Source organism: Carassius auratus, chromosome 48 (assembly GCF_003368295.1).
Source record: "Carassius auratus strain Wakin chromosome 48, ASM336829v1, whole genome shotgun sequence".
NCBI lineage: Eukaryota > Metazoa > Chordata > Actinopteri > Cypriniformes > Cyprinidae > Carassius > Carassius auratus.
The window spans coordinates 6,648,727-6,674,200 of NC_039290.1; the positions used below are offsets into that span (position 1 = coordinate 6,648,727).

At 35.7% G+C, this 25,474-nt stretch overlaps 2 protein-coding genes across 3 annotated transcripts; one reads left to right on the forward strand and one right to left on the reverse strand.

Annotated features, from left to right (window-relative positions):
- Positions 1 to 2,363: 2,363 nt before the first annotated feature.
- LOC113065664 (calcium/calmodulin-dependent protein kinase type 1D-like) lies at positions 2,364 to 24,672 on the reverse strand. Of its 2 annotated transcripts, none has more exons than XM_026237109.1 (13): positions 24,548 to 24,672; positions 19,520 to 19,631; positions 14,940 to 15,065; positions 14,222 to 14,296; positions 14,003 to 14,141; positions 13,788 to 13,911; positions 13,084 to 13,159; positions 12,685 to 12,797; positions 12,509 to 12,587; positions 11,591 to 11,678; positions 4,218 to 4,549; positions 3,112 to 3,210; positions 2,364 to 3,019 (listed from the first exon to the last, which is right to left on the reverse strand). In XM_026237109.1, the coding sequence occupies exons 1-12, from the start codon at positions 24,606 to 24,608 to the stop codon at positions 3,144 to 3,146; spliced, it is 1,392 nt and encodes a 463-aa protein (XP_026092894.1). In that variant the 5' UTR covers positions 24,609 to 24,672; the 3' UTR covers positions 2,364 to 3,019; positions 3,112 to 3,143. The 2 variants fall into 2 exon arrangements, with proteins under 2 accessions (XP_026092894.1, XP_026092896.1); XM_026237111.1 differs by lacking the exon at positions 24,548 to 24,672 and adding an exon at positions 21,912 to 21,957.
- Positions 5,168 to 11,576, forward strand: LOC113065665 (uncharacterized). Its single transcript, XM_026237112.1, has 2 exons — positions 5,168 to 6,363; positions 11,417 to 11,576. Exon 1 carries the CDS (start codon positions 5,325 to 5,327, stop codon positions 6,264 to 6,266), a length of 942 nt encoding a protein of 313 aa, XP_026092897.1. The 5' UTR covers positions 5,168 to 5,324; the 3' UTR covers positions 6,267 to 6,363; positions 11,417 to 11,576.
- Positions 24,673 to 25,474: the final 802 nt, after the last annotated feature.

Here is a 25,474-nt window from a genome sequence, read left to right on the forward strand (position 1 = left end):
AGAGGGCATGTTGGGTAACGGGACTCACTGTAGACGTGCTGTAGTGGTTGTGACTCTGAGGAAAAGTCCGCATCAGATACTTTTGACCTGTTTCACTCCCGTATGTGCCATGCTCTCTTCCCTAGATGAACAGACAGTGTTGGGAAACCACGTTCAGCACACGCAGCAGACGTGACGGATCACACTGTACACAGGAAGAAACTCATTACCATTAACATGACTCACAGCAATATACTACATCTGAGATCACAATGTTCTCATGTTACTTTAGTAGCTGATGTTTATATATAAAATATAGAAGTGTGAAGCTATTTATAGATTTTATTTTATTTAATTAAGAAATTGATAGCTACTTGGCTACTTGTATTCAGCAAGCATGCATTAAATTGATCAAAAGTGACAGCGAAGACATTTATAATGTTACAAAAGATTTCAGTTTCAAATAAATGATGATCATTTGAACTTTTTTCATCAAAAAGGAAAGTATCACCATTTCCACAAAAATATGAAGCAGCACAACCATTTTGAACATTGATAATATTCAGAAAATCAGTATATTAGAATGATTTCTGAAGAATCATGTGACACTGAAGACTGGAATAATGATACTGAAAATACAGCTTCGATCACAGGAATAAATTACATTTGACAATATATTTTAATAGTAATCTGTTATTTTAAATTGCAATTTCAAAATAGTTTTGACTGTATTTTTGATCAAATAATTGCAGCCTTGGTGAGAGACTTTTTTTTTTTCAAAAACATTAAAAATCTTACTGACCCCAGACTTTTGAACGACATCGTCAAATAAAATATTCAAATATCCCTAATCTATGCCCAAAGCAGCAGCTGAATCTAACATTCAGATGTGCACGATGATGCCAAAATACTCACATGTAAGAAAACAATGCCAAATATCTTATTCACTTTTTATATATGTACCACATCATCAGTAAACAGATGGCAGTAAATGTCAGTAAGACCGATCATAACACGTGGCATCTGTCCATAACACGTGCATTCACACTCACTCAGCAGTAAGATGACAGTGATGATGATGATGATGAGGCTAATCTGAGCTCAGGTGAGTGATCTGCACGTCTACAGGTCAGTCAGGAGTGCAGGTCAGCTGCTGGATTGAGGTCAGTCAGTATTTGTTTCTGTCCTGTTTTATTTATTCATTTATTTACTCCCATTGAAGGCTCTATAACCCAGCAAAACTGGGATCTTGTGGACAAATTTGAACCCCAGTCCAGCCCTGCCAACACACTGCAAAATACTTTTGCAGGAGGTATAATTCCCTTCCCAAATATTAAAAAATCAGCTATGTTTTTCACATGTATAAAGTCCCACTAATGCTGTGTGAGGGAATCATATCATAAATATAAATATTAATTATTTTTGAATTTCATTATTGGTTTTTTACATTTCTACTGTACTAAAGCCAAAGCAATTTCTTGCAAAAAAAAAAAAAATGGTTGAAGAGGAGCTTTTCAAAACTCTAAATCAGTTCAACAATTGCGTCGCAAAATTATACACTGGAATTGAAGCGCTCGATTCGGATCGCGAATCATTTGGTTCGGATCTGAACTTAGGAACCGGTTCGTGAATCGAATCGAATCAGATCCGAGCTTCTATAAGCTCGAGTATAGCGAATGTGTTGATTCAGGTCAGGATTTCGCAGCGCGTATCGCGAATCATTTCTGGTTTCTTTTTTATTTAACAGTACAAAACATCAAATCATTGAGGCAGTACCGTTATAAAAACAAAATAAAGTCTGTACTTATATTCTCTTTTGAATAGTCATACAAATCCATAAAAAAACATATTTAAAACAGATGTAAATGTCACTTACAAAATGAGATTTGATTAACATTAAAAAATCTGACCAAAATGTATTTTATTGGGCACATTGCCAAAACAAGTGAATGACATATTCCTGAAAAGAGTGAGAAAAACAGCAACTCACTTCAATGTCTGACTTATAATTAAATCAATAAGCTTTTTGTGAAATTTGGATTAACTCATTAAACTGACGCTTGACCGCTTCATATTTAAAGAGACAACTATAGTTTCCAAAGTTATAATTTCTATTTTTTTAATGTAAATTAGACATGTATCATGTCAGTCTAAAAATAAACAATAACTAAGCCTCAAAAAAAAAAAAAAAAAACCTGCAACCGAAATATTAAACCACTAAGAAATCTAAGTGATGTATGAGGGTTTATTGAGAAAGATACTGCACAAAGTATGGCCTACAAAATCATAAACCTTTGTAGTTTAGAGGACACTTTATTATAATCTCTTACAAGATAATAAGTAATAAAACAGTATTTCTATCAGAAAGTTAATGTGTGTACGGCAGAGTTCTGCATGCACAAAACAAGGGCTAGACATACTATGGTGGTGGGAAAAGGTGTTCAATTATTTGTATATGTTTTATTATGACAAAAGTATATAATAAATTAACATACAATAATAATTTCCGCATTAGAAAAATAAACATTAACTCTAGTTAAATAAAAAAAACGTATTTCTTATCCCAGCAATATACAATGTATGATCAATAATTACAGTGCAGCAAAAGTGTTTTACTCACTTGAATTACTGCGCCACACATTATTGCACAATACAAGAGAGTATATGTACAAAACTCCCAATACTCCTTACACAAGTGTCCAATAACACGGACCCCTGCTCCGAATGTTTTAATACAGACAGATTAATTGACCTAGATAATGTAAATCTGTTTCTTCAAGGGAACATACCAAGTTTCAGACCTAACATGTACTCGTTTCTGCTTTTACAGGGATACTGTGTTGTCTGTGAGTGTGTGATAGGCTGTATTGTGCTCTGCGTGTGTGTGTGTGTGTGTGTTTGCAGGCTTGGAGGCACTCCTCTAAACTTCAGTATTTCAGAACAGCGCGGGCCGGTGGCCAATTGTCTTGCCAGCACTCTTGACCGGGACAGAGCTGCAGGATCTGCCCACAGAAAGCAGGCTGGGTGAAAGGTCACAGACCTGTAGCGAACACGTGGAATAAGCGCATTCAGCATTTTCATGTCAATATACATTTAGAATATGCAACGGAAATTTTAAGTACTCATATTTACCTGTCAAAACGACACAATTCCAAAGCTGCCAATCACATGACAGAGCAAACGCCAGTCTGCAGCTTCTGCCCGTTACGACTGGAGCTTCTTTTTGCATACCTGAAGAATTTAGTAATTCAAGTAATTCTTTAGAGCATGTATGGAAACCAAATCCATTTTCAATGGATAAAATCAAATTCTGTCCCACAATCTTTCATGTTTTAAGTAAAATAGGTTCTTTTAGTGAGATTTTGAATTAGCTTTTTGCATTTTCAGATTTCATTTTATTTTTAGTTTAAGTTTTAGTATATTTGTTATGTGCTTTGGCCACATATTCCGTTGCAAATTCTTCTTTCAGTTTTAGTACTTGAGCTTATTTTGGTTAGTTGCTAAGGCAACACTTCTAATGCACGTTTAAGTTTCATCTTATATTTACATTTATTTCAGCTTCATTTCAATAACAGATTAAAAGGCTTTAACAATAACAACACTGAAAAAGGGTAGCAATTTAACAATTTCAGCATTTGGCCTTAAAAAAAAGTTCAAACAACATTTATATTTCGTTTTACTTCAACCAAAACAACAAAAACTATTTTTTTTAAGTTTGAGTTAACAATAACAACACTGAAAATAAGATTTAAAGATAATGTGCTATTTAAACCCTTGTAAACTAAAACACTCACAATATCCACTAAGAATGTAGTTTCTTGAAGAAATCACTATGTTCCACCTTTTCTCTGACCAGTTAGTTTCTGGTACTGTACCTTTAAGAGGTCAATCACCTCTATCATAATTGGCTAGCCTTCTTCAATGTGAAATTATTAACAAGGTCACCACCAAGCTCCTAAATTTTTTTCTTGAAATTTGGTGTCCCAGACTGGTCTGTTTGGTGGATTTACTCCATATTAGCCAAAATGGAAGACCAGTTTAAACCAGCTAAGACCAGCTGGTTTAAGCATTTCTTTTCCAGCAGGTATATAAATGTAGAAGGTCATATGTTAATGCTGTCATAATTGAGACCTTATAAAAATGGTGGGTTCTGAATAACACATTTTCACAGTGTAACTTTTAGTTAAAAAAAATCAAACCAAAGTCATGTTTTCCATAATTTAAACATGAATACATACCCATTTAGGTCTGCTGGCTCTGAGTGATACACATGTTTGCCCTTCTCTGCAATGGTGAGGGTCCCAACATGAGTGGTCTCACTGTGACTGACCCGGACTGGATGATATTGAGTCTTTGACTCGGTGGAGCCGGACGGCACATTTATCTGATTACTGTGTATGTTGCCGTTTGGTTCAGGGGTCTCAGTGAACAGCTTCTTGCAGACGGATTCGGGTGTGGAGGCTGCGGTTTCCTTGAACTCAGGCGCAGGCGCAGACGTCACACAGGCCTCGGAGTTGGCCAGCTGCAGTTTCTTCATCTGGTTGATAGCCACTGTAGCATTGAAGGCTTGCTGGAGTGACGAGATCATGATTTCAGACAGTCAGTAGCGTGCAGGAAACAACTAAACAAGCTAACAGCAAATGTTTATATTGAAACATGAAGTAAACTTAAAAACAATCAATGCATTTTAATAGTGCACAAAAAATGTAATGTTTGCTCATGTATGCATAGGATGCAAATGCTACTATATGAAGACATGTTCAAATAACAAAATCCTAAATTTACCTTATCAAGATGCATGTTTAATTCAAAAACCAGCATACAGTTTAAAAAAAAAAAATATATATATATATATATATATATATATATATATATATATATATATATATATATATATATATATATATATATATATATATATGAATATACAAACATTTAAATCTCAATTAAATTTTATGTACAAATGTGTTTATATTACTTTTTGTAGTATAGTAGAAGGTAAAACGGAGTGCATTGTGGGTTTCAGACTGACTTTTAAGTTAACATTCTCTAGAAAAAGTTCGAGTTAATCAACGTGGTGACCATTAAAAAGAGACCAAAGTTTATGTAAAATAAATCTTTTTCTAGGCAAGTGTATTTGAAACTTCACTGCAGATTTAAATGTCTAAAATTGCTAAAACGGGGGGGGCGCTGCTGAGCAATGGAGGAGTGAGACGTGTTTTACATAGCTCTGGTAACTTTTCTTTTATTAATACACTAAACACCTGTATATCCGCCTAAAAGTGCTTTGGAGTGACATAAGAAGATACAAGCAAGTGGGAAACTAAACCTAAAAGGAGAGAACAATGTCAAAGAAGGGAAAATCCAAAAAGACCGACCAACAAGAATCAGGCCTTGATCAACCCTCGGACTCAACTGAGATGGTGGAGCCCGAACACCTGAGCGAGGAGGCGGACCCACCAAACCGAGCTGTTCTGGCCGCTATTGCTGCGCTGCGAAGTGAAATTACCCAGATTAAAGATGACATATGCGCCACCATCGATGTCCGTATACAAACGGTGTATACTGTGCTGAGAGGCGAATTGGCTACAACTAAAGAAGAACTGCAGACCTCCATTACGACCCTGGAGAAAACCGCGACCTCGCATGCTAACACTATTGGAGAGATAGAGAAGTCCGCCTCACACCACTCGGACGATGTCACTGCACTTCAGCGTCAAGTCACCCGTCTGAGCTCTGAAGTAGAAAAACTAACTGAGAAATGCGAAGACCTAGAAGGGCGCTCGAGGAGACACAATATCCGGGTCATCGGAGTCCCTGAGGGGACCGAGGGACCCAGGCCGAGAGACTTTATCGCCGGGTTGCTACAGGAGGTGCTATCCCTGGATGAGAAGCCTCTCATTGATAGAGCGCACCGGACCCTCCGAAGACGGCCCGAACCTCATGAACCACCTAGACCCTTTGTACTGAGGCTACACTACTTTCACACGCTTGAGGACATCCTACGCAAGGCTGCAGCGGAGAAACAACTCTTCCATGGTGGTAAAAGGATCCAAATTTTTCCGGACTACCCGCCTGCCGTAGCTAAAAAGAGGGCACTATTCAACCGCACGAGAGAGCTGTTACGGGGCAGACCCGGGGTCAGGTATGGCCTCCTCTACCCTGCTAGACTCCTGATAACCCACAACGGCACACAGATCTCGTTCATAGATGCCAAAAAAGCGGAGGAATATGCCGAACGCCTCTTCACACCGGGCTCGACTGAAGTGAGACAGGAAGACGCTTAAACTGATACAATCACTGCTGATGCGGAGAAACAAGATATTCAGAGAGGTGGTTATGTACTGGTGCTTACTAGCACAGCACTATCTGTTTCTTATACACGTGAGTTACACACTTAACGTTATACACACGTACAAACTGTAAAACCGCCATTCTCATAAGAAGAAAAATTGGAAAGTGTTATGTCCCGCCTCATACAGATCGAGGTTTGCACTGTTATTTTATTTTTATTCTTTCTCTATTCCTTCTTTCTATTTTTCTGATATCTTATCTAGAGCCCTGACAATTGTTCAGCTAGTTCTTTAAAGTGTGGAAAGGGCTCACTGTTATTGAAAGGTATTCAAAGTGTCATTGCCTCCGTTGGAGTTGCAACTCAGTTAAGTTTTTGGTCATACATACTTAAAACTACTTCTCCTATTTAAATCCATTATTAGTATTATTATTATTATTTATACAGTTGATGCAAATTCCCACCCTGGGGAAAGCGTTCTTCTTCTCAACTATGGACATAGGTGTATGGGTATTTGTATATGTATGGGTGTGTCGTGTGAACCTGTGTATACGTTTATATGTATGTGTGTGTGTGTGTGTGCACCCATGGATAATAATATTATTATGGCACTTTAACTGGTTATATTTTCTTCTCTTTACTAATCTACCTAAATATTTTGTGTAAGTTACCAAGCTATGTGATCATTGATAGGAGTTAGCATCAGGCCACCAGAAGGTGTGGGGAAGCTACTGGTTTGTTTGTACTTCCTTAAGAAGGCTCGTGCCACGTTCACTTTGAATTGGCTAGAGTAGTTTTGTTTACATTTGTTAATATGGGGACTGGGCTGACCTTGATAACAGTTATGGGGTGGACTGGGGTAGAAGGGAGGGGTGGGATAGGAAGACCATTCACTCAAATCCTACACATTGACAACTGTACTGCTGCAGATACTGTACTGATCACATACTCCAGATGCAGGATAGTTTAAATAATCACACCAGAGGGTTGAAAGGTCTCACATTTTCTAGCTGGAATGTACGTGGAGTTAATAATCCAGTCAAGAGGGGTAAAATTCTGACCCACCTAAAGTCACTGACCTCAGATATTATGTTCCTACAGGAAACTCACCTGAAGAATGCCTCGCATGGCAGGTTAAAAGCAAATTGGATAGGGGAAGTTTACCACTCAAACTTTTTATCCAAAGCAAGAGGTGCGGCCATTCTACTGAGAAAAGGTGTGCCCTTTTTGCATAAAAAAACAATCACTGATAAAGAGGGCCGCTATATAATAGTGATTGGTGAAATCCATAACACTTCCCTTACTTTAGTAAATATATATGCTCCTAACATAGATAACCCCATATTCTTTCAGAAGGTTTTTTCACTGATACCAGACATCTCACAAACACACTTGATAATAGGGGGTGATTTTAATACTGTCCTCGACACATATCTTGATAGGTCCTCCACGAAGAGACTTCCAAGAAATGCCTCTAGTGAATTTTTAAATATGTTCATTAATAACACAAATATACTGGATATATGGAGAGCGATGAACCCTACAGGCAGGGACTACTCATTTTATTCACCTGTACATAACTCCTACAGTAGGATAGACTACTTCCTGGTGGACGCCAAACTTGTACCGCACACGTTAAATGCTAAATATCACAGTATAGTGATTTCAGATCACAGCCCACTCACCTTTTCGGTGTGTTTAGATCATGTAGACAAGCCACACGCCTCTTGGAAACTGAATTCACATCTACTCACTGAAAATAAATTTTGTGAATACTTAAAAGACCAGATTTCTTTATACTTTGAAATAAACGACAACCCTGATACCTCTCCCTCCATCCTCTGGGAAGCATTCAAGGCTTATATAAGAGGCTGTATCATCTCGTTTGAAGTTTCTAGGCGAAAAGTAAATAAGATTAAATTAAAAGAATTAGAAGATCAAATTAAATTACTTGACATAGAAAATGCACATTCCCCCTCTATTTTATTGCACAGGAAAATAGCAACACTTAAGTATGAATATAACAAAATTATCTCTGCAAAACTAAGTAAAGCATTCCTCTATACTAGGCAGAAATATTTTGAATTTGGTGACAAACCACACAAACTACTAGCTAGACAACTTAGAAAAATGGAAAACGATAGAACGATACACAGGATAAAAGCCCACAATAACACAATACTTACTAAGCCTAAAGATATCAATGACAGGTTTCTGGAATTTTATACTGATTTGTACACCTCAAAGACTACTTCAAACTCTGTAACTATTAATGCATTTTTAGATAAATGTGAACTTCCCAGATTGAGCGAGGAAGATTGTGCTTCCTTGAACTCCGACCTCACAATTGCAGAAGTTCGGAGCGCTATTGCCTCCCTAAAAAGTAATAAGACACCCGGTCCTGATGGACTTCCAGGGGAAATATACAAAACATTCAATGAGAATCTATCCCCATACCTGCTGAAATTATATGAACATGCTCAGATACAGGGTAATTTACCTCCCACCTTAACTGAGGCTGTGATCACATTAATTCATAAAAAAGGGAAGGACTCACAGGAAGTAGGCGCTTATCGTCCTATCTCCCTCCTTAATGTCGATGGGAAATTATTTGCCAAGATATTAGCTAACAGGCTGAATCCTCTATTGGGAAAGCTAGTTCATACGGACCAGACGGGTTTCATACCAAATCGGAGTGCTACTTTTAATCTTAGACGTCTTTTCAATATTATATACACAAAGAGAGGTCCACCCTCTGATCTTGTCATACTTGCACTTGACGCCGAGAAGGCATTTGACCAGATCGAGTGGTGTTATTTATTTGAAGTTCTTAACAGGTTCAATTTCGGAAGTAAGTTCCTGTCACTTATCAAACTCATTTACAAGAATCCTACGGCTCAAATCCTAACAAACCGGACAATGTCCTCCCCGTTTAGTTTACATAGAGGGACAAGGCAGGGGTGTCCACTATCCCCTTTAATTTTTGCGTTGGCTATCGAACCTCTAGCCCAATGTATTAGAATGGAACCCCAGATTCATGGATACTCCACCAAAGACACAAATAATAAGATATCATTATACGCAGATGACATCCTTTTATATATAACGAGGCCTCAAATTACCATCCCTAATCTTCTTGACAAAATCAACCTGTTTGGGACATTTTCGGGTTATCGGATTAATTGGTCTAAAAGTGTTTTAATGCCGGTCCAAATGAGTGACTTAACACACCTAGATCACTTTCCATTTACAATCTCTCCAGAGAAATTTACCTATTTGGGGATAGAAGTGACAAAGCAGTACTCCTCTCTATTCCAGGCAAACTTCCCCCCTCTAATAGAGCGATTACAGACTAGAATATCATTTTGGGACACGCTCCCAATTTCTTTAATTGGGAGAATTAATGCTATAAAGATGATCTTTCTCCCGCAATTGTTATACCTATTTCAAAACATCCCAATGTTTCTAAAAAAATCTTTTTTTAAAAACTTAGATTCTTTGATAGTTCCTTTTCTGTGGGGACACAAAGTTCACAGAATAGGTAAAAAACATCTCTGTAGGCCAAAGCCAGAGGGGGGATTGGCACTCCCAGATTTTTTGCTATATTACTGGGCCTCAGCGATTAAGATGTTTACCTTTTGGTTGGACACTTCAATACCAATGTCTGATTGGCTAATGCTGGAGCGGGAAGACTGTCACCCGTATTCTATGGCCGCAGTCCTACTAGCTCCAGCTGCGGTTAATAAGTCCCTGTATAATAACAATCCCATCATTCATAGCATGATCTGTACCTGGAAACAAATCAAGACCACCTTTAATCTTAAACCAATCTCTCTTCTCTTACCCATCACTAGAAATCCCACATTTGCCCCCTCCAGTCTGGATGGAGCCTTTTCTACATGGTGTGAAAGGGGTGTCCAATGTATTGGTGATCTATACGTGGGAGGCATCTTTGCTTCATTCACGCAATTACAGAAGAAATATGAACTGGGGAAAAATAATTTCTTTCGTTACCTGCAAGTTAGGGACTACGTTCGGAAATACTTAAGAGAATTTGAGACTGAACCACAATCTAAAATAGACGACTGTCTGAAATTGTCTCCTAACGAAAGTAAACTGATATCACGTGTCTATAACATCCTTTTACTAATAAGCTCCCCATTGACTGAAAACTATAAAAGAAAGTGGGAAGAGGAACTTGGTGAATCTATTTCAGATGATTTATGGAAAGATAGTCTTGAAAACATACATAATTGTTCAGACAATGCAAGACATTGTCTTGTCCAATTTAAAATTATGCATAGGCTTCATTATTCAAAAGAGAAACTACATCACATATACCCAGAAGTGTCACCCATGTGTGATAAGTGCCACTCTTCCGTAGCAACACTTCTCCATAGTTTTGCTCTATGCCCAAGGGTTCAATTGTTCTGGGTTGATATATTCAACATTATGTCTGAGGTCATAAATACTTCAATCGAACCTGAGCCCATGTTTATCATTCTTGGAATATCGGAGACCTTCAGAGAACTGAGCGTGGCACAACAGCGTTTTCTCTCTTATTGCTTAATAATAGCAAAGAGATTAATCCTCATCTTATGGAAGAGTGCAACTGTACCTACCTCTAAGATGTGGTTAGAGGATTTAACTAACACACTTCATTTAGAAAGGATAAGATATACAATGAGAGACAGGCTCAACTTATTCAATAAAACATGGAAACCCCTCATATCATACCTAAAAACTACAAATTCGGTGCAACAGTCCGCATCCTAGCACACGATATGTGACAATGTTAATAGTTTTAGAGTGAAGGTCTCTACGAGGAAGGGTGAAGATAAATGGGAAGGGGTTAGATGGTTGAATAGGGGGTTGGGATATTGTGGGGGATTGTGGTCAGTCTGGTGGGTTTTTTTTTTTTTTTGGTTTTTATATGTGTGTGTTCTTGTTTTGTTTTTGCCTTTTTAATGTTGTACCATTTTAAGTTTTAAATTACCTTTTGTATTTTATTTTATCTATTTTTTTGAATTGGTTATAAAAAAAGAGCTCTCAGAATGTACAAGTGAATTGTATGTCAAATTACCTGCTTTAATAAAAAGACGTTTGATAAAATTGCTAAAACTAACTGAAGTTGGTCTGTTCCAGATACTCATGCAGATGGAGCAATTAAAGGCAAGATCGGTTACCAAATCAGCTTCTCATATTTAAAGCTGAACTGTGTAAACAGGCCGGAGGTTATCTGAAAAACCCAACTGAGACGAAACCACAGGAGACAAACTCTAATCCCAGAATACACAAAGTTATGAAACATGACCTTACCTTCCATTTGGACTTGGCAAAGTTTTTCTGGATCTGCTCACTGACGGAGTAGTAGATGTCCTGACTCCGGGCCGTCTTTCCTATAATCCTGCAGGAAAAAGCTGGGTTTAAAACCAGAGCTGGTGGAAAACAAGGATTTGTTTCCTGAATTAACCAGACTATAAGACAGGAATAATTTGTTTTATCTTAATGCTTCTGGACTGTGGGATTCTCTGGCTGTTTCTCCTGCACAGCAATGAGATTAAATGAAGAACAAATAGAGACTTTAGCTTAAGTCTGGGGAAAAAAGAGACTCAAGTAACTTCAAATATGTCTCAGTGTCTCTCATCAAATCAAAACTGAATTATCAGTGTTATTTTAGTATAAACTTTTGTTTGTTTCATTTGAATTTAAGTTTAATTTTTTTCAAACTTAATTTATTTATTTAAATTACAACAAATATTTTTAACAAGTTTGAGCTTAATTTTATCATCTAATATTTATAGTTTATGTAATTATTTTATATATGCTTCATTTCAATAACTAAAATTAAATTTTAAAAAATGTAAACTTATTTTTTTCATTTAATATTAATATTTTATTTTATTTCTGCTTCATTTCAATTAAGAAAAACATATTTGTAAGAACTCAAACTTTTTAAGAATGTTTTTTATCTAATATTTATATTTTATTTAGTATCTGCAAAATTTTCTGACCTAAATATTATTTTTAATAGTTCTAGGTCTACATAATGACAATGCAAATGATCTGCATAATAATATCCATAATTTTAAAGCTTTTTACTCTTACTCTTTGTCAACAATATCTTAATTGTTTTGTATTTCTGAGATGTCTGATACATAAACGAAACATAACAAAGGTCTCCATTAAGGCTCATAAGCTTTAAAAGAGCAGTAAATCTGTGGTGTGGTCACTCACCAGGGGTGTCTGAGAGCCTGTTCTGTGTCATAACGCATCTTAGGATTCTTCTGCATCATGTTGCGGATGAAGTCCTTTGCTACAGAGATAATAATTATACTTGAGGTTAAAGGCAGAAGGTTGCAGGTGTGTATTAAATGAGATGATTTAGCGGTAGGGAAGTATAGGATGCTGACCAGACTCAGAGATATCATCCCAGAAGGGCGAGTCGAACTCGTACTGTGCCTTCATGATTTTAGAAAAGAGACGAGTCTCTGTTTCTTCATAGAAAGGAGGATATCCACAGAGACTGTGAAGATACAGCAACATAAATAAATGAAAACTTCCAGAAGGGGGCGCCATCTATCTGAGAGACTTACAATACATTGTGGCTTTAAAAAGTATGGCTAGGGTGAAGCAGTGGCTCATTCTGTGCTAATCTATCAGTTTTGTCAAACAGCCAGGTTTAGGTTTCTAAATTAAGAACATGGCATCTGTTTATCACTCTCTGTAAATAGCAGTGATTTTTTAAAGTCCAACTCACTTGTGGAGCACATATAGTACAGAAATTACATCCCTACTAGGAAGAGACTTACAGGATGTAAGTGATGACTCCAATAGACCAGCAGTCAACGGCTTTGCTATAGGGCTTCTGGGCCAAAACTTCAGGGGCTGGGAGAAATACAGATAGAAACAACTTGGTTTTAAAACAGACCTTGTTTATTATCTTGAATGTCCTTGGATCTATACACATACATACATACATATTCAATCAGAGTCATCAACTATAAGTGTTAAGAATAAGTGCAAGCCTACAGTTTGTATCTAGTGATTTTCCTACTTTGCATGCTGTGTTAAGGAATTATATAGTTTCATTTGTCGAATAAGTGATTCAAGAAATACAATCATATTGGTCTTAAATGATCCCAAGTTAAGTGAACCGGAAGCACTATGTTGTTGTTTTTTAAATAGTGTTTGATGTATGTAAATTAATGTTTGCATGTAATTTTATTCTTTACTTTTAATATTGTGATATGGACCTAAGGGTCTGAAATAAAGAGAGAATAATACACTATTACAGCGCACTAACCAGTAAAAATACTGCAGTATTATCACTCAGAGAAACGTCACATTACTGAAGGTAAGCATTTTGTGAATGCAGTCTCATGATGCCTAAAAAGACAACGGATTCCAAACCAGCTGTGTATTTGGCCTTTTTCGGGCTGTTTTACAGATGTGTCTCTGGTTCTTTGACATTCACTGGCTGTTTAAAACCCCATTTGTTTGACATCATTCTTACCGACATATCCTGGGGTCCCACAGGCCGTGGACATGACACCATTATCTTCCATCTTAGAGAGGCCAAAATCACTGATCATGATCTTAGAGTTTTCATCAGGGCTGTAGTAGAGCAGATTCTCTGGCTGTAGAGAGAACACAGATGCAGAAAGTCCAAGTTTTGTGGTTTATCTGTGGTATATTGCATATGTTTGTGTGAATGTGGCGGCTCTGTACCTTGAGGTCGCGGTGGACAATGCCGTTTTTGTGCAGGTAGCTGACTGCCTCCAGCACCTGTCTGATGAGCCGACTAGCATCAGCCTCTGAATACATGCCCCGGTCCAGGATCCGGTCGAACAGTTCACCACCTGAAACGCTGACGGGATATGAGCAATGTCACAACATGCTATTGAGACACAAAAACACTTGACGTAACGGGTTCCAGTGGGTGCTTACAGCTGCATGAGCAGGTAGTAATGTGTCCGACTTTCATAGAAATCCTCCAAGCAAACCACATTGTCGTGTTGGATCCTATATGACAACAGATTAGTAAGTTAGAAGATGGTTGTGTCAATTTAACATTGGATAAAAGTTGCTGAACATGCATTTTATTCTCAGTCTATTTTTTCTTCCAAACTGTAATCCACAACACTCCAGCCCATCAATGAACATACGGTGAAAACAACGAAAAAAATCCATCATTGAGATGTTTTAACTTTAAACCGTTGCCTCCAGCTAAAATATGATATTTTATATTAATAATGTCCAATGAAAGAGTCGCCTCATCTGAATCAGGAGAGAAATATGCACAGAAGACAAAGTTCTATATAAATACGTTGGTGGATTTTGATAAAAGAGGACAATATGGTTTCTATTGATTATGAGCTAGTGTTTTGGCAGGAAGCTTTTAATTTCAGAAGACGTTTAATTGGTGGACTGGAATGGTTTGGATTATTGTGATGGTTTTATCAGCTGTTTGGACTGTCATTCCGACGGCACAAATTCACTGCAGAGGATCAGTTGGTGAGCAAGTGATATAATCTGATGAGGAAACACTCATCTACATCTCGAATGACTTGAGGCTGAGTACATTTTCAGCAAACTCTCATTTTCTCTTCCTGTAAGGTTTTGACACCTCAGCATTTTACACACAGTTGGTTTCATCGAGTCTTACTTCCTCAACACGGCGATTTCATTCTCCAGGTTGACGTCCCTTTTGTTTTTCTTCTTCACACACTTCATAGCAAAAGGCTTCCCTGTTTTTCTCTCCTTCACCATGAAGACCTCTGAGAACGCTCCCCTGGAGAAAGCAGAGAAACAGAGATGAGGTAAGGTCAGATGTGCAATTATCCAGGATTATGTTTTTATCCATGGATCTGAGAGAGAGCACGATCATTGGTTTATGTGACGCTGATGTGGCTCTTCCCCTGAGAGCAAAACAGGTTTTAATGAAGGTGAGGATGTGACCTTTTAAACCTCGCCGAGACCTCAGGGAAGCAATGCAAGCCATCTGTTTTATTACAGCTAGAAATGCTTGTAGCGTTGCTAACAGGTACATGTGAAAGTGGCCAGGGCTCTGACGAGATGAAGAAACCTGTGAAGCGATTACTATAAGTACACTAGTACTAGTACACTAAGAGGCTAGGTGCAATTAGCATGAGATTGGCTGAATAAGACAGTCTTATCTAGAGTATAATGAACGCTCCTCTGATTTGCCCACTGCAAATCTTCATATTACTCATGTAATACTCTTATCAGTGTTTAATAGCTGAGGTTTTCCCATCTGGGTTTTTACACTCTGAAAATCAGATTTTTAATCATCATCTCTGTCTTCATTATCACGTAAACAGATCAGAAAAAAAGTAAAACTGCATAAGACATAACATCTCAGAGAACATAAAAAATATTAAGGGTATCTCTCACTAAATGTATTATGTATGTATTAAATATATATAACATTTACTGCTTAAAATAAATATCAAGAGAATATATCTTGAAAATAATACAGCAATTTAAGTGTAAATCTAACTGAATATATTACTTTTAACTGCATACAATGCTTTAGTAGCATTTATAATTCAATATTATCTTCAAAATAATACAGTATAATTTGAGGTTAAACCTCACTGAAAGTATTAATTGTGTATAATATTGTAAAAACCTTTAATATTTAAAATACTATTCTATTCTAATTCTATTCTTACTTTTTTTTACCTTCCTTTCTTATCTTTTTGTATTCTATTTTCTTTTCATTTATTATGCAATTGTGTGTGTGTATGTGTGTGTGTGTGTGTGTGTGTAAAGACCTCTAACACTAGCTTGCTCTATTCTTTTTTTATTATATCCGTTTTCTTTTTATTTATTATATTATTTAAAATCCCATGCTACATGTACTGTGTTAAGCTAACTGAGACTTGTTATAGCACTTATATATCATTGCTCTTTTGTTGTTTTTGATTCCTTCCACTGTCCTCTTCAAGTCGCTTTGGATAAAAGCATCTGCTAAATGAATAAATGTAAATGTAAAATACACTAATACTGTATATTCAAGATATATATTTTTAATTGTATAAAATATTTGTATAGCAAGTATTAAAAGATGTATCTTCAGTGTATTTTGAGTGTATATCTCACTAAATGTATTATTTTTAACTGTACAAAATGTCCATAACATTTGCTACTTAAAATATAAGCAGTTGTTGCAGTGTAGGTCTTTCCTGATATAACACTGAACTGGTAATGCAAAGAAAACTGCCAAAGAAAAAGAAAACTGCCAATGAAATATATAAAAACATGATTTTTTCCTCATAAAATCTCTGGCTCACCAATATAAGCCAATTTTAGATGCCGTACTTCATCCTGATGGGTGTTAAGTCCAATAGAAGCCTGGTGAAGGATTCTGGGAGTTTAATTTGGGTTGTTTTTGTCAGTGGAAACCACCGCGCTCAACTCCCCGCGGCCCATAATGCCCCGCTGGTGTCATGAACACCCATAGGCAAAGGCAGGTTGTGACAGAGCTATGTCTGAAACTAGCTGAAACTCGATAACTATTTTGCTTTATAGAACCTGTGTGAATTGTAAAGTCAGATTTTTGGTTTTTAATGCACACATTATATCTGAGGACAAAGTGATTTTTAATTACAATACATATCTTTAAAGGCTTTGTTTTAGTTTTTTTTTCTCTTCAGTAATGCTTATAAAGACTATACCGTTTTATTCCTCTATATACTCTGAAGGTTTTCATACTGATTTTTATTCCTAAAATATGATTAAAAAAATACTTTTTCTGGATATTGACAGTATTATAATTTATAGAGTGGGAATAAATTGAAAACTGTAAGAGATTTTTCAAAGTTGTCAATAAAGCAAAGATTATTGAATTACATCTGACAAAAAATTCAGTATTTGAACTTCAAAGTTTGAATGTTTAATGTAACTTGCCATTTCTGTGTAATTTATATTTTTTTAAATGTATAATTTATTTGCAATTTCTGAGTATTTTTTTTCTTTTTTCTTTTTATGTAAAAAAATGTAAAAGGAGAGTTCAGATGATCAATGTTACGATTATTGTTATGTAAATGTATGCAAATTAGTACATATGTAATTAGATAATACCGTGTTCACACATAACACTTTAGAAAACGTAATACAAAAAAATTACATAAAAAACAAAACAAAAGTGCAATTATTAATTGCATCAATCAAGTGGGAAAGTATAGTCATATTTGTTAGTTACATTTTTACCATATTCGGTGTCTGGCCTTATTTATGAAAATAATCAAGTATAATAACTTACACACACACACACACACACACACACACACACACACATACACACACATACACACATACACACACACACACACAAAATCAGAATCAAAGCAATAGACAGCACATTGCAGGCCATGTCCTGTAGATTATTGTAAATCTGTCTCTATCCCGTTAGCTGTGTACTGATGCCTGTGATCCCTGTTCATGTCTGCCAAAGCGATTAACACACTTAACCTGTGCTTTACCCTTGATTCACCTACAGACCGATTCAATGAGAATGACAGACGCAGGGTTTCCTGAATACTGCACTCGCAGAAAATAAAGGAACAAAAGCTATCACTGGGGCAGGATCTTTTCGAAAGGTACAGCTCGGACCTTTAAGGGTCCATACACCTTAAAGTGTACATACTAGGGGAAAAAAAGGAGGTGACTTGTGGCCAAGTATGGTGACCCATAATCAGATTTTGCACTGTTTATTCCACTCATCCAAGTGCACACACACAGTACACACACAGCAGTGAACACACACCCCTAGCAGCGGTCAGCCAGGTGCCATGTACCTAAAAGGTACAAAAGATTTGAAAAGGTACAATCACACTCACAGCTTTTGTACCTTTTTTTTTTTTTTTTTTTTTGAGTGTACAGCCTGAATAAAACTCAACATCAGCCAATCAAACAAACAAACAGAGACATTCAAATCCTACTGTCGCTGATCATGTAGTCATTAATGGAAACAGGAATAACTGTTTCTGATGCTTTTCTTCAACAGCCTTGACAAACATTATTCTTCTTGGTGATCGCTGTACAGTCAGCAAAGAAACCGTACAGCTGCTCGTGTCTGCTGAGCTCATAGTCTAGTCAGCTTTTTGCCCTCACAATGACATCACCACGGATTCAGGCCGGATCACTGGTGTCTAGTTTACAGTCTGAGACCTGTTAAGTTGCTCAGATGGGATAATGGATTTGGGATTACACATTTAAACAGTTTATTCACAATCTAAATCATAATTCAATCTCATTCAAGGTGAAGAAGCGTCAACAAACAGAACTGAAATAATGTTTTCAGAGAGGATTCCTGAACATTTCTCCTTTCTACCTCCTATTGGCTGGTCAGAAAGATAGTCCCGCCTACAAACTCAAGCGATTGTCTTGATATCATCCTCATCATCATCATCACAGACCAATAGTGTTAAACTTTTCAGTGAAATCAGTCTGCGAAAGGTTTACATGACTCTGCGTATTAAATGTAATAAATCGAAATAGAAAATAAAGAAAAAGTTGTTTTCTTTATCAAATTACTGCAAATGACAACACAAGGCTCAAAACGTTAAAGCTGAAAGCTTATGAGCTTTATTACTTGAAATACCAAGCTCATTAACAACTAAAGTCTGGTGTAAACCTTTAAAGTTGGTATTTACGGGTCAGTCCTTAACCGGCTGGGTGAGAAAAAAAACAGCTTTCTTGGAAATGTCTCTAACATACTTAAAATACTCAGTTAAAAATACAAACATGGATATTTTTTTATAAAAAAATTGAGGAACAAAAATGTGCAATATAAATTACTTTTAGTGTAAAAAACCTTTACTTTTACACTTTTTTATCTAAATGTTATTTCTATATTTATTTATTAAGTACATTAAAACTACACTGAAAAAAATAATGTATTTAAACTGTAAAAATTATTTTTAAACTGTAAAAAAAGCTTTTTTCAAAAACAGATTTTATACAAAAATATATATACTTTATGTCAGACTTTCTACTTCTTTCTTTGTAATTCTAAATTAATATTTAATTAATAACTTGAAAAGTCTTCTTTTTTTTTTTACTTTGTAATTTGTTAACATAAAATTGCACCTGTGGCATAAATTCTGTAAGGATATATTTACTTCCAAAATTGTCAGCTTACCCTATTGACAAAAATATGTTAATAAACCATTCCAATCTTATAAAATGATAAATAATAAGAGCTAAATGTGTACTTACGATCCGAGCACCTCCATGAATTCAAACACATCCTGGATGTTATCCGTGCTCTTTTTCCAATCACAGTCGCCCTCCTTTCGTCCCATTTCTGCGTGAGCTTCTACAGGGATTTCTGGATAAAAGAGGATAAAAAAGATCATAAAAGATTTATAAAGTGACCAACACAGACCTATGTTCAGGATATGTAGGATCTGTCCTGAAAAAATTAGATGCAAGTCAAAGATCTGTGAGTATACCTTTACTTGCAGCCAAATCAATCCCTAATATTCCAGGAGCCACGAGGTTTGATTTCTAATATATAGCTATCAGCTACTGAAGGCCAGACGATGCTTCACTCCTGATTGGCTGTCTGCTCATCTATCAGTCTGTTCAAATGTGTCATAGACCTGCAATACCATGTTTAAAAATTCCAGAGCTTCTCATTGGCTGTCCTAAATGACTAAGAAGGTTGCCCGAAAACACCAATCAAGTTTTGACTGGTCAGTGTACAGACACGTATATGTGAGTCTCAGAACTGGAGTTTAGGATTCCTATATGGTTGATGATGCATTTGTAAAGCAAATATCTCTGATTCTATTTTAACTGGAATATCTACGGAGTTGGCAGGTGGATTTTGACCAAACCATATCTCTTGCATGTCCAAACCCAACACAAAGGTGTCCACATGCATCAAATCATTGAATGCATTTGATAAAGTCATCATCTTCAACAAAACACATCTAAAAAAAAAAAAGAACAACCCAGCAACTGCACACAAAGACGGAGGAAATTGGCAGCTTATCTGGAATGACTGGTTATTTCTCACTATGTTTCCCGTGTTTATTTTGAGGTTTTTTAAAAAAGGTGTTCAAATGTAAACACTGTCCAATAGATTTATCTTCCAACATAAAAAAGACTTCTCTGGGATTAGTAGTACTAGGTAAGAGAAGTTCTGGTAAGTCTTGCTTTGGTTCCGCTTATATAACAGGTTAAAGACTCTTGATAGACTCTGATCTTCTGAGCCGACCTTAAAACAAATCAGCACCTGCATTCACAAGGTCAATTGCATTTTATTAGCCTTAAAAGCCAAAAATATCATCCGTGTGTCACTAAAAGTATTACTGAGTACCACAAGGTGGAGAAAGCCCTATCGAATGAAGTATTTTGTATTATTATTATTAGCAGACCACTAATAGACTTCTTAATAAACAAATTAGGTAATCTAAAGAGAAAAGGAACATCCAATTAAGAGACATGAATGGACTACAGCTCTCAAAGAACACAAGGATTTAGCTTGCATGGTTGCCTGCATTCATTATCATCATAACAACCAGTAATATCAAGACTTATAAAAAAGGGACTGATAAAAAAAGTAAATAAATACATAAAAAATGTATTAACTGAATAATCTATAGATTGAACATTTTAAATATTTGTCTTTATTTAAATAAATAAAAAAAAATTGTAAATTTAATTAGTTAAGTAAAGACAAATATATAAAAAGGTCAATCTATAGAATATTCAGTTAATAATGCATTTGTATAAAACATTTAATGAAAATGCATAAATATTTAAAGTAAAACAAAATCGTCGTCGAGTTCTAAATCGTATTTTTAGAACTCCCATCACAGTATACTTTCAATTAATTTTAACATGTCACATATTTATACAATTTTCCAGATAATTCTAACACTGCCTTGTTAAACCTATAATTTTCACCATAACAGTTAATCATTTGACATAAACAGTTTTCTCCTCTTACCCTTTGATTTCCTCTGTTTTAATTAATATATTAAAATGCATAATGCAATAATGCACAGCATTGCAAAATAATCAATGCGAAGTTGTTGCACTCACAACATCATTCACCTTGGTAGACTTTGCCTTTACGATGCAGCCTTTACGGCTCAGCAAGGCTTATTGGTCTGTAACAACTCCAGCACAATCTTTGTCTCTTGCAGAAACAATCGGCTCAAGCAAGGACAGCAGTGACAAACAATGACATGCGAGGAGAGAGGATGCTGGGAAGATCTCAACGAAACAGACATTTGCAACACGTCCGAAATGCAACGATGCACATTCCCGTGCAATTAGTGCAATTTTATCGGTTCACACAAAATCTTTCATTGACATGCATTTAGCATTAACCCTGAAAATCACTCAGTCATCAATCCAGGAGAAGTTGATTTCTTCATCAAATATTGCATGGACGCAAACAAAACGGTCAGATAAAGAGTCTATTGAAAAAATGACTATAAATTACAATGTCCGTGTATTGTATGCAATTATAATTAATTACAATAACTGCACGTTAACATGAACACAGTAATTTAAAGTCAGACCTGTTTTCTATCAGTGCAGTCTGGTGTCTGTGAATGGGACAGGAATCGGCTTTAACCTTCCTTTGACTTACCAGAGACAAGTGCGCAAAAGATGCCTCTCTCTGACTCTCCTGCCAAAAGCCCGCAGCAGTCTGGACAGATTAAACCCGTCGAGAGGAGCACAAATAACCTGAGCTGAATGAAGGAGGCGGGTTCTCAAGGACTACATGTGATGCATGTGATGTCACCTTACAACGGACAAAATAAGCCCGGCAAATTTACTGTAAAAGCTGTGCTTCCCAGCACTTTAACTCATAGCAACATTTTTGGTTTAACTAGATTGAATGGTAAAAACTGTAGGCTATATTTAAGTAACTAATGCTCATATGCCATCCTAAAATCTATTTTATACTTCTAGACTTCTAGAATATAATGATAACCACTGTAATAACACAAGTTATACATGAGACAAAATAAGCTAATCACACACAGATATATATATATATATATATTCTTCCCCACTTTTTCTTAACTAGCCTATATGGAAATTTATGTAAGTAATGGTTTCAAATAGTTCAGTTGATGGTAAACTTTGACTTCTATAATAGAAAAACTACTCTGTAAGTCAATGGCTACCATCAACTGTTTCTTCAGAATATCTTATTTTAAGATGAACAGAAGAAATAAATTCATTCATGTTTGGAACAAGTGGAGGGTGTCATTTTTGGTTTTTAATGGACTTCTCAATACAAATATTTGAAGCATTAAAAGCTTTAACACTTTATGACAGCACGTACTATGTACACAAAATTGCTTTTAAAAATTAAAACCATGCATTAAGTGGCTGTCAGCAGATTGAAACTGACACTAGTGAACCATTCAAATATGGTGGAAACTGCATTAAAACATTATCTGACAATAAACCAGAGCTCATTTGTGTATTTTGCATGTGCATAACTCCCATGCTGCAAAGCCATGGCACTGCTTTTTGGTTGCTAAAAGCTATTCAGCCTATAACTTGATAATGCGTAAAGAAACAAAATCTATTTAGATAAACATTCATAATGCATTCAACAGATATGTGAGTAATAGCAATGCAACTACAGCTTCATCACATCAATGCACGTGAACGTCACAAAAAAGCCACTTTTCATATCAGAATCAAAAGGATAGCAAGTCATCACGAAACAGTTATAAAGCAAGACAATGTAGATCACTTCTGCACAACAACAGTTACCAGGAGGAATGTGAGTCAGCGTTCACGTACTCGTCTCAGTGTCTTTAGAGTGAGTTTATGGGATTACGTCTTTTTGAATCACACATCAAATCTGAAGCCACTGAAAATTCATTACTAAAATGAAAACACTCAGTCAGTTGTGTTTTGTTTTGCAGCGTCCCATGAGCTCAAGGGTGAGGTTATTGCATGCGACCTGTTGGGTCAGTCAGGATAATCTCACAATACACAGCATGACACTTCCTCCTTTAATCGGCTTGAGCAAATCTCAGATGGGAATTTTAGTCGTCCTGTTACTGCACATGCTACAAAACTAAAGATACATGTCTACAATAAAAGGTTAAACATTGTTAAAATGTAGATTTTGAATGTAGATTTAATGGTTCACTGGCAGTCAATTTTTGGAGAAACCTTCAGATTTTTTTTTCTCTCAAATGAATTGTATACAAAACTATTAAATACATAGATACACCACACACACACACACACACAATAATATTAAGATTCTAGATCTAAATCTATTGATTGATTGATTATTTTTATTTATTTGTACATTTATAACTATATATATATATATATATATAATAATATATATATATAATTTGAATAGTATGTATTTTATTAATATTAATATACACTGATTTCTAAAATCAAATGCATAGTGTCTATAAAATAATATTAAAATCTATATAATTTAAATGTATATTTTGGAGTTAATTTATACACATTCTACAATTTTAAATAATAGTAGAATAAATAAAAAAATTCTACAAATTTACAATTTCTAATATCTAATTTTGGTAAAAAAAAAAAAAAAAAAAAAGGTTTTAACCCCTTAACTGTCACTCACATTTTTGAATATTGACTTTGTAGTGCACGATCCAAACTTAAATTTTTATAATTCATGAATGAAAATATTTTGTAACATGATATTGATGTACCATTTACATGGAAATGCAATGTCTGATTTTAAAATTGATTTTAAAGGATGAATTTTGAGATTTTAAGTTTTCAGTCGATATATAACTTCTGATGATTTCTAAAATGTGATAGAGAAAAAGGCAACAAAGAAGTCTTCTTTTTTTATACAAAGGTCAAAACTCCAGTTATAATTTAGATTTTTGAGGGTGCACTCTTGTCATAAATTAATCGATTACTTTTCCTACATAATTTTTAGCAAAAAACACTGGTAAAATCTATATTTGGGAGTCTTAGACCTTTCCAACGATATATAGTTTGTCAAGATTAGATTAGATTTGATTGTAATATAGTGAAGTAAATGTAGGCGTCCCACAGAGTGGACGGGTGGCAGTTAACAGGTTAAAAAGCAAATTCATATGTGCGCACAGTTTGTATTTGGACAAAACTAACTTCAAGCGTTTAAGCAAAAGCCGTTGTATCAAAATGTTTGTTAAACAAATTTGATCAAATTGTCCAATCTTTTGTCTGGCAGTGTACATTGTATTATATAGTTAAAGGGTTATTTCGGCTTACCTTTGTGATGCTGTTTTCTGCTGACCAGTGCCTTGTGCTGCTTGATAAAGTATGATGGCATCGCTGGCAAACGTAATGCTCTCAAGAACACCAGGGAAGACTGACTTGTGTGCAAGATGTTGTCATATGTATCCTGGGAGGAGAGATGAACCTGGGTGAGACAGTCCTCTCATAAGACACTCACTCTGTGTACAGTGTTGCTATGGTGGGGAGAGGAAACAACGGACACCAAGATCTCTTGATAGTTCTATTTCAGGGAGGGGGATATGCGTAAATGGGAATACGAATGTGGAGATGAGGAACCTGTTTCCACCTAAGAGGGTTTCATTGAGGATGTGAATCACTTTCAGCTAATTTCTCACATCCAGTGCAAAGTAAATTAACAGACAGTGTTTGCTCCAGATACGGTTACTACTATACAGTCATTTCACACATTAACTATATACCATAGACATGCTTTTCTGCCAGAATCTTGTCCGAACACTTCTTACCTCTTCATTATGTGAATTATATCAATGCTACATTGTATCAAAATGATTCTGATGATATCAGTTCTTCACTGAACATCCAGATTGGAAATCCAATCATAAGAGAGACATGAAACGTCTTGGTTACTGTTTTAATCCTCTTTCCTTGATGAAGGGAATAGAGAAGTTGTATTGAAAGACTAGATACACATATATCCAGTATATATTTTGAAAAAAATCTACCTGTATTTCCATGTATATATTTATATTCATATAATTGATAATCAATATAAATATATTTAGTATATAAACACAACAAATTTATCTTAAATACATGGATGTGTGCATATTTCAGTAAACATAATAAACCGCAAACGCACATATATCACATAAAAAAAAAAAAAAATTAAAATTCATTCATTCAAAATAAATTCATTGATTAATTTCTACACAAACAACC

What these genes read in the sequence shown, in the direction of transcription:
- LOC113065664 (XM_026237109.1), bottom strand. Translation starts at nt 24,608, where the DNA reads ATGCCATCATACTTTATCAAGCAGCACAAGGCACTGGTCAGCAGAAAA. An exon ending in TACTACCTGCTCATGCAGCT is followed by an intron (nt 14,142 to 14,221) that starts GTAAGCACCCAC and finishes ATATCCCGTCAG; the next exon opens with CGTTTCAGGTGGTGAACTGT. An exon ending in TGGGACCCCAGGATATGTCG is followed by an intron (nt 13,160 to 13,787) that starts GTAAGAATGATG and finishes TATTTCTCCCAG; the next exon opens with CCCCTGAAGTTTTGGCCCAG.
- LOC113065665 (XM_026237112.1), top strand. Translation starts at nt 5,325, where the DNA reads ATGTCAAAGAAGGGAAAATCCAAAAAGACCGACCAACAAGAATCAGGC.